Source organism: Clarias gariepinus, chromosome 16 (genome assembly GCF_024256425.1).
Source record: "Clarias gariepinus isolate MV-2021 ecotype Netherlands chromosome 16, CGAR_prim_01v2, whole genome shotgun sequence".
Classification (NCBI taxonomy): Eukaryota; Metazoa; Chordata; class Actinopteri; order Siluriformes; family Clariidae; genus Clarias; species Clarias gariepinus.
In genome coordinates, this window is record NC_071115.1 from 3,699,634 (window position 1) to 3,712,467 (window position 12,834).

Here is a 12,834-nt window from a genome sequence, read left to right on the forward strand (position 1 = left end):
CAAAGCACCCATGACAGAATGCACAATCCCCAAAAGTGGCATAGCGGAGGGGCCTCCTCTGGAAAATTTTGTGTGTATGGGGCAGGGGTTGGGCTTTAACTGTAACGCCGGGGCAAGCAGGCTTTGTGAACAATCGGCTTGCCATCCGGCGGAACAACTTGGATCGCGCAGGAGTGAGTGGAGTGACTGCCTGTGGAGCACTTTGGAGAAAGACTGGAGAGGGTGAGCGAGCGACGCAGCTGGACTGGAGTGACGCAGCTGGCTGGCTATTCGACGCATGTCCCCAAGGACACAGCACAACAGAGCCAGGAAAAAGGAGGAAGGAGCGTGCAAGGCGAGAAGTAGCAACGGCAAAGGCTAATGCTCCAACAGCTGGCTGGCGAGCTCGTCCAGCAGATCAATTTGTGTCGGGCGACAAATGATCATAACTGCATTCCGACCCTGCTGTAGATAGGTGCACTGCTTCAGGACCAGCTCGCCCAGTTAGACAGAGGAGGCCCAGAATCTCCAGAGAGCCTCAGTGAAGGCCCCAGCCAAGCCAGAGAGCCCAGTGGAGGGCTCAGCCAAGCCAGAGAGCCCAGTGGAGGGCTCAGCCAAGCCAGAGACCCTAGACGGTGCCTTTGTGCCCAGAGACTTCTCCTTGCATTTTCTGTTTCTTTGTGATTTGGACTACATCTCCCAGAATGCTGGGAGCGCTAACCTGAACCAAGGTAACTCAAAAAAGTTGATTATAAATAGTCTGGTGTTTAGTTGGCCCTTTGTCATGCATCTGTTTAGTTAAAGTGCTGTTATGTTTAATTGCCATTGGTGTATTTCCTGGTCTGTAAATCTCCCTGTTTGGTTTAGCTCTTGTTGTGCTCGGCGCTTCTTGTAACACAAGCGAGCACTGGTCATTTGACCGCAACAAAGAAAAAAAAATACTTCATACTCGATCAAATTCCAGGACCCTCCTTTCATGATTTTTCCTAGATCTGTGAGCTAAATCACCCTGCATGCTTACATTTTCATCGCATCAGTAAAAGCCAGTATATAGCTATTTTGTTCTTATTTATGTGAAATTGTTGACAGCTGCGTGGCGGTCATGCCGTTTCCTGCCTTTTCCAACCTGCGATTCTCATTTTTCTTAGCAGATGGCGCAAGTGATCGTGCATACTATTTATGTGTCATTTAGTGTGTATATATAACTATCTCAGGTTTCAGTCCATATATGCTGTTTATATATATATATATATATATATATATATATATATATATATATATATATACAGTGGAACCTTGGATCACGAGTAATGCAAGTGTTCCGCAAGACGAGCATAGATTTTTAATAAACTTTAACTTATAAAACGAGCATTGTCTTGGGTTACGAGCACCCAAGTTTTGACGCCGAGCGTCACGTGATCACAACTGAGCCAACGGTTTTTCTCTCTCAGTGCAGGATCCACCCGAAAGTTTGTACTATAACCTGACAATGCAGAAAATAAAAGAACCGGCATCGACCAGTTTGTCCATCTCATCATTACACGAGCATGAATTAACGGGCTGTTACACTGTCGCGAACAACATTAAAATAAAGCGGAGAAGCTTTAATAATTTAGCGGAAAACAACAGTCTTTCCGTTAATGTGTGTGTGAGTGTGTTTACACGAGAGGAGAAAAGTTTTAATGTGTAAGATGAGGAGGGGGAGACAGGAGGGGCTGAAAGCAAGAGTCTCCACTTAATCTAGCCTCACACACACACACACACACACACACAGCGCCTGCTTGCACAAAGGGAAATGCTTATCTGCCGGGATTTATTTTTTACTTTTTTTGAAAGGTAAACTGCAGGTTAATTTGTTTTATTTTTACTTAATTAAAAACTTAATATTTTGTATTAATTATTTTTATGTGTTAATTTTTTTGGGCTGTAGAACAAATAATTTAAGTTTCTATTATTTCTTATGGGAAAATTTAATTTGGTTTACGAGTGTTTTTGGCATACAAGCCCACTTCCTGAACGAATTATGCTAGCAATCCGAGGTTCCACTGTGTGTGTGTGTGTGTGTATGTATATATATATATATATATATATATATATATATATATATATACACATTTATGCTTCCATGAAATATCGACAATTCGCCATTAATTCCCGCATTGATAATCAGCGATATTTTATAAAGAAATTTAGGTATTTAGCTCTATTTTAAAACGTTTTGGGAAAATTTATTAGTTCGTTCATTCTATTTGAAGCTTCTGAACTGTCAGAGGTTTTTTTTAGTGTGACAGTGCTTTAGATGGAGCAGATCTATGCTAAAACAATGTAATGACACCTCCTGAGGATATAAAGCTTTATTATTGTGCTTAAATAAATCAGATCTACCACAGCAGATAATAAACTATGCTACAGTATGTCATAACCGAAGCAAACGTCATGATTATGCCTCGTTTCATTCGGTGTTGCTAGGCAACGGACCATGCGCCTATTCGGGAATGTGGAAATGTGGAAGTGATGTGTGACTGCTCAATGAGAACTAAACCGAAGATTTTGGTAACTACACTGGGTGTAACATCTGCATAGTGACACTAAACAGCTGAACAACTTCACTTTTTCGTTTACCTCTGAGGAAAAAAGCTGTATTTTGTTTGTTTATATTTAGAATTTTTATAACAGTACAAGAAGATAACAGTTTTGTCTGTGCAGTTAGTGCCCTTGTAGAGAATAAATAAATAAATAACACCTTCCAATCCCCTCTCAAGAGAGTGCCATAGTCTATTGTTAGTTTTAAGTTTTAATGATTTGGCTGAAACGAATTAACACTAACCTAAACCATTGATCATGAGTTTCAGCTGAAACTAATTCTATACATGTAACTGTAAATGTAGATGCAAATTCCAAATGTATAAATATGCATGATTATATATATATATATATATATATATATATATATATATATATATTTCACTACTTTTCAAATAAAATCGCTATTACTTGATCCTAAAGTTTAGTTTAGCACACAAAAAAAAACAGAAAAGTCAACCGCATTTGTAGTTCATTTACAGTAATTCATAAATTCTGAACCCAGCGGTGCCGGATCACGCCATCCAGCCGGCTGAGTTTTTCTCGGTTTACCGCATGGACAGGACACAGGTCTCGGGGAAGTCAGGAAAGCAGCAGGACCAGACGGCATCTCAGGTCGTATCCTCAGAGCCTGCCCAGATCAGCTAGCACCTGAGTTCACAGAGATATTTAACCTCTCTTTATCTCAGTTGGTGATCCCTACATGCTTCAAAGAGTCCATCATTGTTTTGGTTCCAAAGAAACCTCATCCTGCTTCTTTTAATGACTATCGCCCTGTAGCCCTGTAGTAGTGATGAAGTGCTTTGAACGCCTGGTCAAGGACTTTATTATTTCTTTATTACCAGACACAGTGGACCCACTACAGTCACTACTAGCCATCTCTCATCTCCTCCACACATCACTTACTCACTTGGACACTAGAAGGGAGAATTATGTTAAAATGCTCTTCATCGACTACAGCTCTGCATTTAATACCATAATTTCCTCCACACTCACCACCAAGCTGGAGCACCTGGGATCTCTAATTTTCTAACTGGCAGACCACAGGCAGTAAAGATGGGCGGACATGTCTCAGCCTCCATCTCTCTTAGCACTGGAGCCCCCCAGGGGTGCGTTCTGAGCCCCCTGCTGTACTCTTTGTACACATATGACTGTGTGGCTACTACCTGCTCCACCACTATCATTAAGTTTGCTGACGACACCGTCGTGGTGGGCCTGATCTTTGATAACAACGAGATGGCCTACCTGAAGGAAATTAGGAATCTGGAGAACTGGTGCCAGAGGAACAACCTCCTTCTAACTGTCAGTAAGACAAAGGAGTTGATAGTGGACTTCAGCACTAAGCAGGAGAGAAACTACCAGATCCCCGTCATCAATGACAGCCCAGTGGAGAGAGTGGACAGCTTCAAATACCTTAGTGTTCACATCACGCAGGACCTGTCATGGTCCTGTCACATCAACATCGTGGTGAAAAAGGCCCGGCAGTGTCTCTACCACCTCAGGCGCTTGAGAGACTTCAGACTTCCCTCCAAGGTGCTCAGGAACATTCACTCCTGCAAGAGTTCTGCACCATAGAGAGCATCCTGACGAGAAACATCTTAACCTGGTTCGGGAACAGCACCATGCAGGACAGACGAGCTCTACAGAGGGTGGTGCAATCAGCAGAGCGCATCATCCGCACCGAGCTCCCTGACCTGCACTTGATCTACAGCAGGCGGTGCTGGACCAAGGCCAGGAAGATCGTGAAGGACCTCAGCCATCCCAACAATGGACTGTTCCCTCTGTTGAGGTCAGGAAAGCGATTCGGCTTCCGGAAGGCCAACACAGAGAGACTGAGGAGGAGCTTCTTCCCGCAGGCGATACGGTCTTTTAATTAGTGCACCACACAGTACTGACCCACACATATGATCTTTTACACTCACTCTGGACATTCTGGACATTCATTTACACTAGTGGCCACTGCACAACTACACTTCGTGGTCATTAGTTAAATCACTCCATCACAAGCCACTTTAAATAAATCACTTTAAGCATATTTGCACTGCACAAGACACTTTAAATATGTGGATTACCCAACCCTGGACATTACTATTTTCTTTTTACCATTTATTTTAACTTCATTCTACAAAAAATGACATAAATCCATACTGTCATGTTTGTGTGATAAGGACGCGAACGCAGATGCAGGATAAAGTATTAGTGGGTTTATTCTTTGTTTCAAGTTACCACAAAAAAACAAAAGAAAACAAAAACTACTGAATTTGGGTCTGCAGACAGGTGGGGTTAGACAATGTTAAGCAACATAAACATATAACAGAACTAAGAGCTCTGGTGAGGCTGAAACCCCGCAAACTGAGTCTCACTCAGCCTTGACCTTGACTGTGAAGACGGTCCCTTTTAACCCACCCGTCCCTGCAGACAACGATCAGTCCTAGAAGAACACACACACACATAAGATAAGTAACCAGGCCAAACACAATGGTGCACAGCAGTGAACAGACAACGGGCTACTGGTTCGGCAGGGTTTATATAGAGGCACACACAGGGGTAGACAGGTGATCTTAATTTTGTGCTAATAACAATACAGGAAGACATGCACACACAGACACTAGGGGGAGACAAAGCGGCGGCTCAGTAATCCGGTGACCCAGATCTAAACCTGAGGTGGCAGAGATGTTACACATACCTACTTTGTACAGCTGTTTTTTTTTTTTTTGTATTATATTTTTTCATATATTTTCTATATTGTCTTTTGTTGTATAGTTATTTTATTTTAACTTTAACTTTATATTTTATTTTATTCCTCCTAGTTAAATTTACCTGTTATTTTATTTTATTCATAGTCTTTTATTTTAAGGTCACGAGCAGTTGTCTAAGCATTTCACTGCATATCGTACTGTGTATAACTGTGTATAACAGTGTCTACTTTATAAACAGCTCAGTATACTTGTTATGTTTATCTCTATGTGCGCAAAGAATTTGATATGGCTCCATTTACTTTTATTTTATTAAAAGCTGTTGGCCTTTAATATATTGCTTGAATAGTTCTTACAAAACTCTAATGGAATCCAAATTTTTGTAGCATTTTTTACATAAAAACTCCCAATTACCTCTATCAAATTTTTTTTTTCTGCATCAAGGCTTATTAATATTGATTCGAATTTATACTTACTATGTGATCTATCAAATGTAACTTTCTGCGGCTGCTATCTTGTCTGTCATTCCTGGATAAAACTTGTTTGATCTAAACATATTATTTGGGGGAGGATTACCTCATATAGTTTTGCCAAAATGTGGGTAAATTTTGTAATCTTGATTTAAAATACTTGATTTGATTATTTCCACATTCAAGCTTATCATTACCCTCCTTAAGTAACAACACCTTTGTCCAAGAAGGGGAAACTCTTCACTTGTATCCCCGCTTTTTGCCATGTCTGCTATTGTTACTTCTGCCAAATTGAAGATCATTATTCCCTCAGCATAAAACACTCTCAGTTTGGTTGAGACAGAAGTTCGGAATCTTTTTTTTTTGTTCAACGTTGTTTTTTGCTTTTGCATATTCCCTCTACCTCCTCATCAGCTCCGGTGCATAGTCATGGTCAACATATACTCTTTTTACTTGAAAATTCAGTTGTTGTTTTTTTGCCATGATTTTTTGAGCTCCTCTTCTTTAACCTTGTGGCTTGATCTTGGCTGAGGATGAGCCAAGGGTTTCAGGGCAAAAGCCTGACATGAGCTCTTAATGTTTAACACTGTTGAAGCAACTTAACAAACCTGTTAGCAAGTCTTAACAAACCTGTTGTTAGCAAGTCTTCAACAAACTTGATCATAGATGTTGCATCTTCTTCGGCTCCTTCTCTTCTTCTTCTTTGTCTTTCGGCTGTTCCCTTTCAGGGGTCGCCACAGCGAATTATTTGCCTCCTTTTGACCCTATTCTCTGCATCCTCTTCTCTCACACCAACTAACTTCATGTCCTCCCTCACTGCCTCCCTAAATCTCCTCTTTGGTCTTCCTCTAGACCTCCTGCCTGGCAGTTTTAACCTCAGCATCCTTCTACCGATATATTTACAATCTCTCCTCTGAACATGTCCAAATGTCGGCTTCTTCTCTTACTGAGCCGAATTTATGCATTCTTTCACTTTTTCCTGCTTTTTGCAGACTATGTTATTATCTTCTCTTATACTGTTAAACTGGTGTTTATTGTCCTTCCTGAATTCTCCTTTCGCTCCCAGGCCCATGTTGTTCTCTATGTTGCTAATGGGCAGTAAACTGTCTATCCTTTCCTTTATCGCGTTCTGTAATTTGTGTATGGCTTTTCCAAATTTAGGTATTCCTGTAAGCCCAATATGTCTACACTTGTTTATTTCTACATTTGTAAGTTTGTTTTCTACTAACAATTTTAGTTATATCAGGCACTTTTATCACTTGTTGTCGGGACCCTATTTCCTATTAAACTTTTTTCACGAAGGTCCATGTGCAGTAAAATACACAAACAGCCAGGCCACTCACTGCAGGTGAAGTGGAACCATTCCCAGACCCCAAACGCATTTCAACATAGACACACAGGGCATCCATGTCATGAGATCTCCAACCAGAAGTGGGGCCAGAGGAAGTCTGGATCACTAGCAGCTCAGGAGCAACATGTGTAGCTCATATTTCCCCTTATATAGTATAACATATTTCCCCTTTTTATCAGAGAGATCGGCCTTTGGAAACGCAGATCTGATTTTGGACAGTGTGGGGAAGTGTGCAACATTCATGTGTGCTTGAAGCTAAAGTACGAGTTGGTCTTTGCCTTGTAGGTTTTTGTTGAGTGTGTTGAGGTGTCCAGTAAGATTAACTAAAAACACCAGGTCTGCCAACCATAGAGGATCACTCAGCTCTTCAAGGGGTCGGTCCTTTTCTTTCAAAAACTGGTCGATCTCTGATCTCAGAGAATGAAACTGCCGCAGCACATAGCCGCGACTTAGCTAGCACACTCTAAATGGTAGAGCAGGTCCCCATATTCAGCATCAACGTCAGTTAAAAAAGTTTGAAATTATTGTACTCACACCTAATTTTTTGTATGTTGTATATTCGATCTCTCTCAAGTTTGAGGAAACCAAGTGATGAGGAAAAAAAGTTTTTAAAAAATGTGTTAGAGCCCACATGGCATCTAAAGTGTCAAAACCATTAACTTCCTCCTGTTACTTCTGTTAGTCTTCCATATTTCATTAAATTGTTATATTTATATTTTAAGTGCAGGTACATACAGTAAGCTGTACTATGCAAAGTGGGTGTAACCTTGGCAGGCCTTAAACACTCTGTGAAGTTGATTGTGCTGGTGTAGGGCATTTTTGGAAGGCAAATTGGAATAGTGTCACACTTATAGTTGGTGTTGATGTTTTTTAAGCCCTTATATATGAGAACAAGAACGAGGTTCACATGGTTTTGACATGTAGGTGTTTCGACATAGTCAAAGTTTTTATCTTCAGTGAATATGGTGAAAAGATGTTTGGCTCACTGCATAAATTCAGTGATACCATTTCTCCAATATCAGTTTGACTGTAAATAGCTCTCTATACTGTACCTAATGTCATAGCCTATTTGCAGTTTCACTGTATAGTATGTAATGGACCTAGAATGAGAGTTTTACCTTTTAAATTAAAGTAGAAAAAAAAGTTAAGGATACAAAGGATATTTCAGGATACAATCAGTATGAAGAAGCAAACAGGGGTAACACCTAGGGGCAAACCGGTAGCAGGTCAAGAACAGATAGGTCACAGTAAACAGAGGTCAGGGAGCCAGAATTCGCCAGGGAGCGAGGGAGAATTCAGGAACAGATGGGGATGGTATTTAAAGATTAGGGTCAGAAATCCATACAGTCAAATGAAGGCCAGTAACTAATTCAGAGTATCGATGAACAGATATTATGTTAGTTATAAGATATACAGATAGTTATGCATAAGCAGCCAGGCCAGCAGGCAGACAAGCAAATTTACAGATAAGATGTTGGTTAGATACTGGTTAAAAAAGAAATAGGTCCAGGTTATCAGGCAGATCACTATTACATATCACTCTCATCACTATTACATACACACAAAACCAAAATCACAAGCAAGGAACAGACAGGTAATGTGACAGAAGCAGTTAGCGGGGAATACCAGAAGTTAATCTAGCTCCTCTTCCTTAAATTCATTAAAGGCTGAGCAGAGCAGAATATTAAACAGCCTGTCACTTAACAGCACCTGAGAGAAGCCTAAGTAAAAGGGTTGTTAAGACACAAGTATAGCTTGTAGAGACCTGGGGGAGAGAGGATGAACCATCTGAGAAGAGGTGCTCTGGAGAAGAACAAAATGGTGTCTCAGACTAGGAGCCAGAATCATAACAGAATCATGACAGATAAGTGTAGACTTTATTTTTATTGTATATAGTTTGTATGGACAGTATATTGATGCAAAACAATAAATTATAAGGTAAGATGCATGGCAAATTTGGCAAAGAGAAAAATCATACAGTGGATCAAATAAGGCATTATACAGAAAAAAATAAGAAAGACTAAACAAAATATGAAAAAAGAAGATAAGTTCTGATGCAGTTTACCCACTGGCAGGAGCAACTCATCCATCCATCCATCCATCCATCCATCCATACATACATCCATATATATATACAAACATCTTAAGGAACTGCTTTTCTTTGAATAGAGAATTCCATATTTTGTTTAAATCCAATTCAAAATATAGTTAGTCAGAGAATTATACTTTTATCAAACACATTGTTACCAGAAAAGAGCTAATTATTATTTAAAAAAAAAAAAAAGATTTTTACAGAACAACCCAAGTCAAGTCAAATTTATGTATAGCACATAAAAATAAAAAAAAAACAGATGTTGACCAAAGTTGACCAATTTATCCACAGACTTTGCATAAGTGTTTTGGGAGTTTGCAAAAACCATAATCATTTTACTTCATGCATTTCAATGTCTATTATTAACATATTTTATATTCTTTCTAAACATTTACTAATGTCTTTTAGTAGTAAATTTATGTGTATAAAGCAGTTAGGAGAATTTTTTTTTTTTGTATTTATTTAGTATTTATTTAGTATTTAAAATAAACATCTGAAAAGACTAATGAGTAAAAATGTTTCTGAAATCCATTTAATTAAATCTTTTATAATGAATAATAATAATATATTAACAAAGAAAAGGTATTTTAACTGGAAGATTGATTTAATAATTTTCCTTGTCATGCTACACAGTTTGCATAAATTTCCTCAATGTCATAGTCATTTGCTGTGTCCCATGTTTGCTTATCAGCATCAACATTAACATAGTCATTATCCGAGTCCTCTGAATCCTCCTTTTGTTGGAAAATAGTTTCTGCATTTTCATAATCATCCTCAGGATCTGTCTCAATCTCTCCATGGGTACTCTCATACGCGTTTCCCATACCTACAAATAAATTGTGTCAAAACACATAGAAATTTATAACTTAATATTTATACACAATATACTTAATTTCAATAAGAAGAATAAGAGTAATACATAAAACCTCTGCCTCTTGGAAAGAAATTTCAGGGGGAAAGGTAGCAATAAGTGGGTATTACATGCCAAATGTCTTTAGTCCTCTTATGCTTTGGCAATAGATAGCTGCTGATTACCTTTTTATTCTAAATCAAATCAAATACACTTTTTTAATTCATTAATTGTTACTTGTCATGGAAGATTTTGCAGGATACTTCCTATTTTCACTTGGTATAACAGATATACGTAGATATTCCCTCATCAATAATGTGTATGAGTCTCTCAGACAAGTCAGTTATACAATTTTGCATGAGAAAAATTTGCAACTCACGCTGTGAATCTTTTTTCTTCTCCACTTGAAATGGCTTTTTTTTCTTTGTTTTCACAAAGCAAAAGATGACTGTAACTAGGATGAAAAGCAGTCCAGCTGCTCCTCCAGCACCAATGAAGAGAGCCAGAGACGCTGAGATAGAAACCATCTTTATAATTATCAACATAATCATCATCATAATGCTAATTTTTAAACAAAAGCTCTAGCACCTACGGTTTCTCTGATATAAGTAAAACTAACACAGTTGTAATGGCTTTGAAATTTATGCTTGAAACATTCTCTGTGTCAGTGAGTTTGTGTGCAGGGGAGGAGCAGAGAAGCAGCCACGCCCGGTTGACTTACATACACACTGCCTGAAATGTAATGCAATATGTAGACTCATATTTTTGTAACTATGTGTTAAAATGAGGAAAAGAGGTGTCCCATTGTGCCTCTATTCCACAATAGCTCCTGGAATTGTATCTACATTATTTTACTATACCTTTCACAGTGATGAACAGGGGTTCAGTAGCAGTGGAGGTAAAGGTGCGTGAAGACACGTTGACTTCATAAGTACAGCTGTAGTTTCCTTGATGAACAAAATCTGCCTCAGGAAAAAGAAAGACAGCTGAGTGGTTAACAGCTGACTGAGTCCTGGTGATGTTGGATCCACTGAGCTCCAAGTGGAAGGAACCTCCTGGATACTGAGGTTCAGTGGAGCAAATGATAGAGAATCTGTAACCTCTTGTCACCTCCGGTCCATCACCATCACTGAAGGAGATATTGGGCTGCTGCAGGTTGACTAAATGAAAGGCAGGGTTTGTCAAGAACTTTAAATATAAAAGAAGTCAGTCTTAATAAATGACAAAATTATAGAACTAGAACTGCAAACAAAGCTGCAAATATTGTCTAGTACTTGTAAAAATGTCTAAGAAAGTGTTACTTACCCACAGTGATGGTAATGGAGCTGCTCCTGGATGATATAGAGTTACTTTCCCTGTATGTGTAGTCACAGGTGTACTGGCCCTGATGTGATTCATCTACAGTCAGAGTAAATGTTGTTGTAGTCTCTGCAGTTTGCTTCTTTATTAATGTCCCAGTTTTATACAAACTGAAGTCTACAGGGATGCATGTTGGGCTGGGTGTGGAACATCTGAACTGAAGGACTTCTCCAGGTGAGACCACAGAGTTTGGGGAGATCCGAGTCAGTGTGGGACTCTGCAAATCTTATAATAACAAAATGTAATTAATACATTTGTACATAGTATACTAACCTTGAACAGTTTTGCTAAAACAAACAATAATAACTTACCTGAGCACACGACTCCACCATCCTCACCATGTCCACAGTTCTCTACTCCAAATCCTCTGTGTGAGCACTGATCTATGTAGCTCTCAGTTCCAGTGCACTGAACATCATCCAGCCAGGTTGGTTCACTTCCCTGACCAAAGCGGGCATTATGAGGAGCGCTGACTGCTTTACCACATCCACGCTGTCTACACACCACCTCTGCATCCTTTAAGTCCCAGTCATCATCACACACTGTTCCCCACCGGCTATTGTGCTGGATCTCCACTCGACCACAACAGTTACTTGCACCATTCACCAGCCTGATCGCGTTACTTCCTGATTATTTTTATGAAAACAAAGGAGGTTTTTTACTAATGACAAATCTTTGTGTTTTCTAAGTTAGCTTTTTCTATAGATGATTAAGAATATTAAGATGTAAAAGCTAAAAAAATTAAAACTGAATTCGAACAATGGATTATGCATGAAAAAAAACTAACATTAATACAAAATATCTCAGCTTAATGACAAGTGGTTGGTCCTACGGCTTGGTGAAAAGTTTAGCAGTTAAATTTCCTTTAATGCAAAATTATTTTTTACAGGATTAAAAAAGATTAAACAATGAGACATTTAGATTAATGAAATAAACAGATAATAATCTGAATAATGCACTACCATCCACTGAAAACCCGAGCAACACAGAATAGGTCAATGATGATTAGATAAAAAGTACAGAAGTCATCTCAATAAAGTAGAATATCATCGAAAAGTTGATTTATTTCAGTAATTCGATTAAAAATCAATTATCTCATATTTTATAAAGATTCATTACACACAGACTGATATATTCAGGTGTTTATTTCTTTTAATTTTTTTTTATGATTATGGCTTACAGCTAATGAAAACCAAAAAATCTGTATCGCTGACAATAAGAATATTATAAAAGTAAAAGTACTATATTGGAAACTCATGCTGTCACACTGCAATCAGCTAATTAACTTAAAGGTTACTAACACCTGCAAAGGTTATCTTTGGTCTCTCAATCTGGTTCAGTAAAATCATGGGAAAGAATGCTAACTTGTCAGAAGATGGTCATTGACACCCTGCACAAGGAGGGCAGAACACAAAAGGTCATTGCTATAGAAGCTGGCTGTTCACAGGGTGCTG

The 12,834-nt window shown here is 38.8% G+C and overlaps 1 protein-coding gene across 1 annotated transcript in view; it reads right to left on the reverse strand.

The window, feature by feature from the left end:
• Window positions 1-12,834, reverse strand: part of LOC128544935 (deleted in malignant brain tumors 1 protein-like) — a 217,951-nt gene that overhangs the window by 131,420 nt on the left and 73,697 nt on the right. Inside the window, exons 11-13 of the mRNA XM_053515248.1 lie at window positions 11,692-11,990; window positions 11,327-11,605; window positions 10,882-11,181 (exon numbers count right to left, since the gene is read on the reverse strand). Coding sequence (XP_053371223.1) covers window positions 10,882-11,181; window positions 11,327-11,605; window positions 11,692-11,990 — 878 coding nt within the window. The remainder of the gene's footprint in view (window positions 1-10,881; window positions 11,182-11,326; window positions 11,606-11,691; window positions 11,991-12,834) is intronic.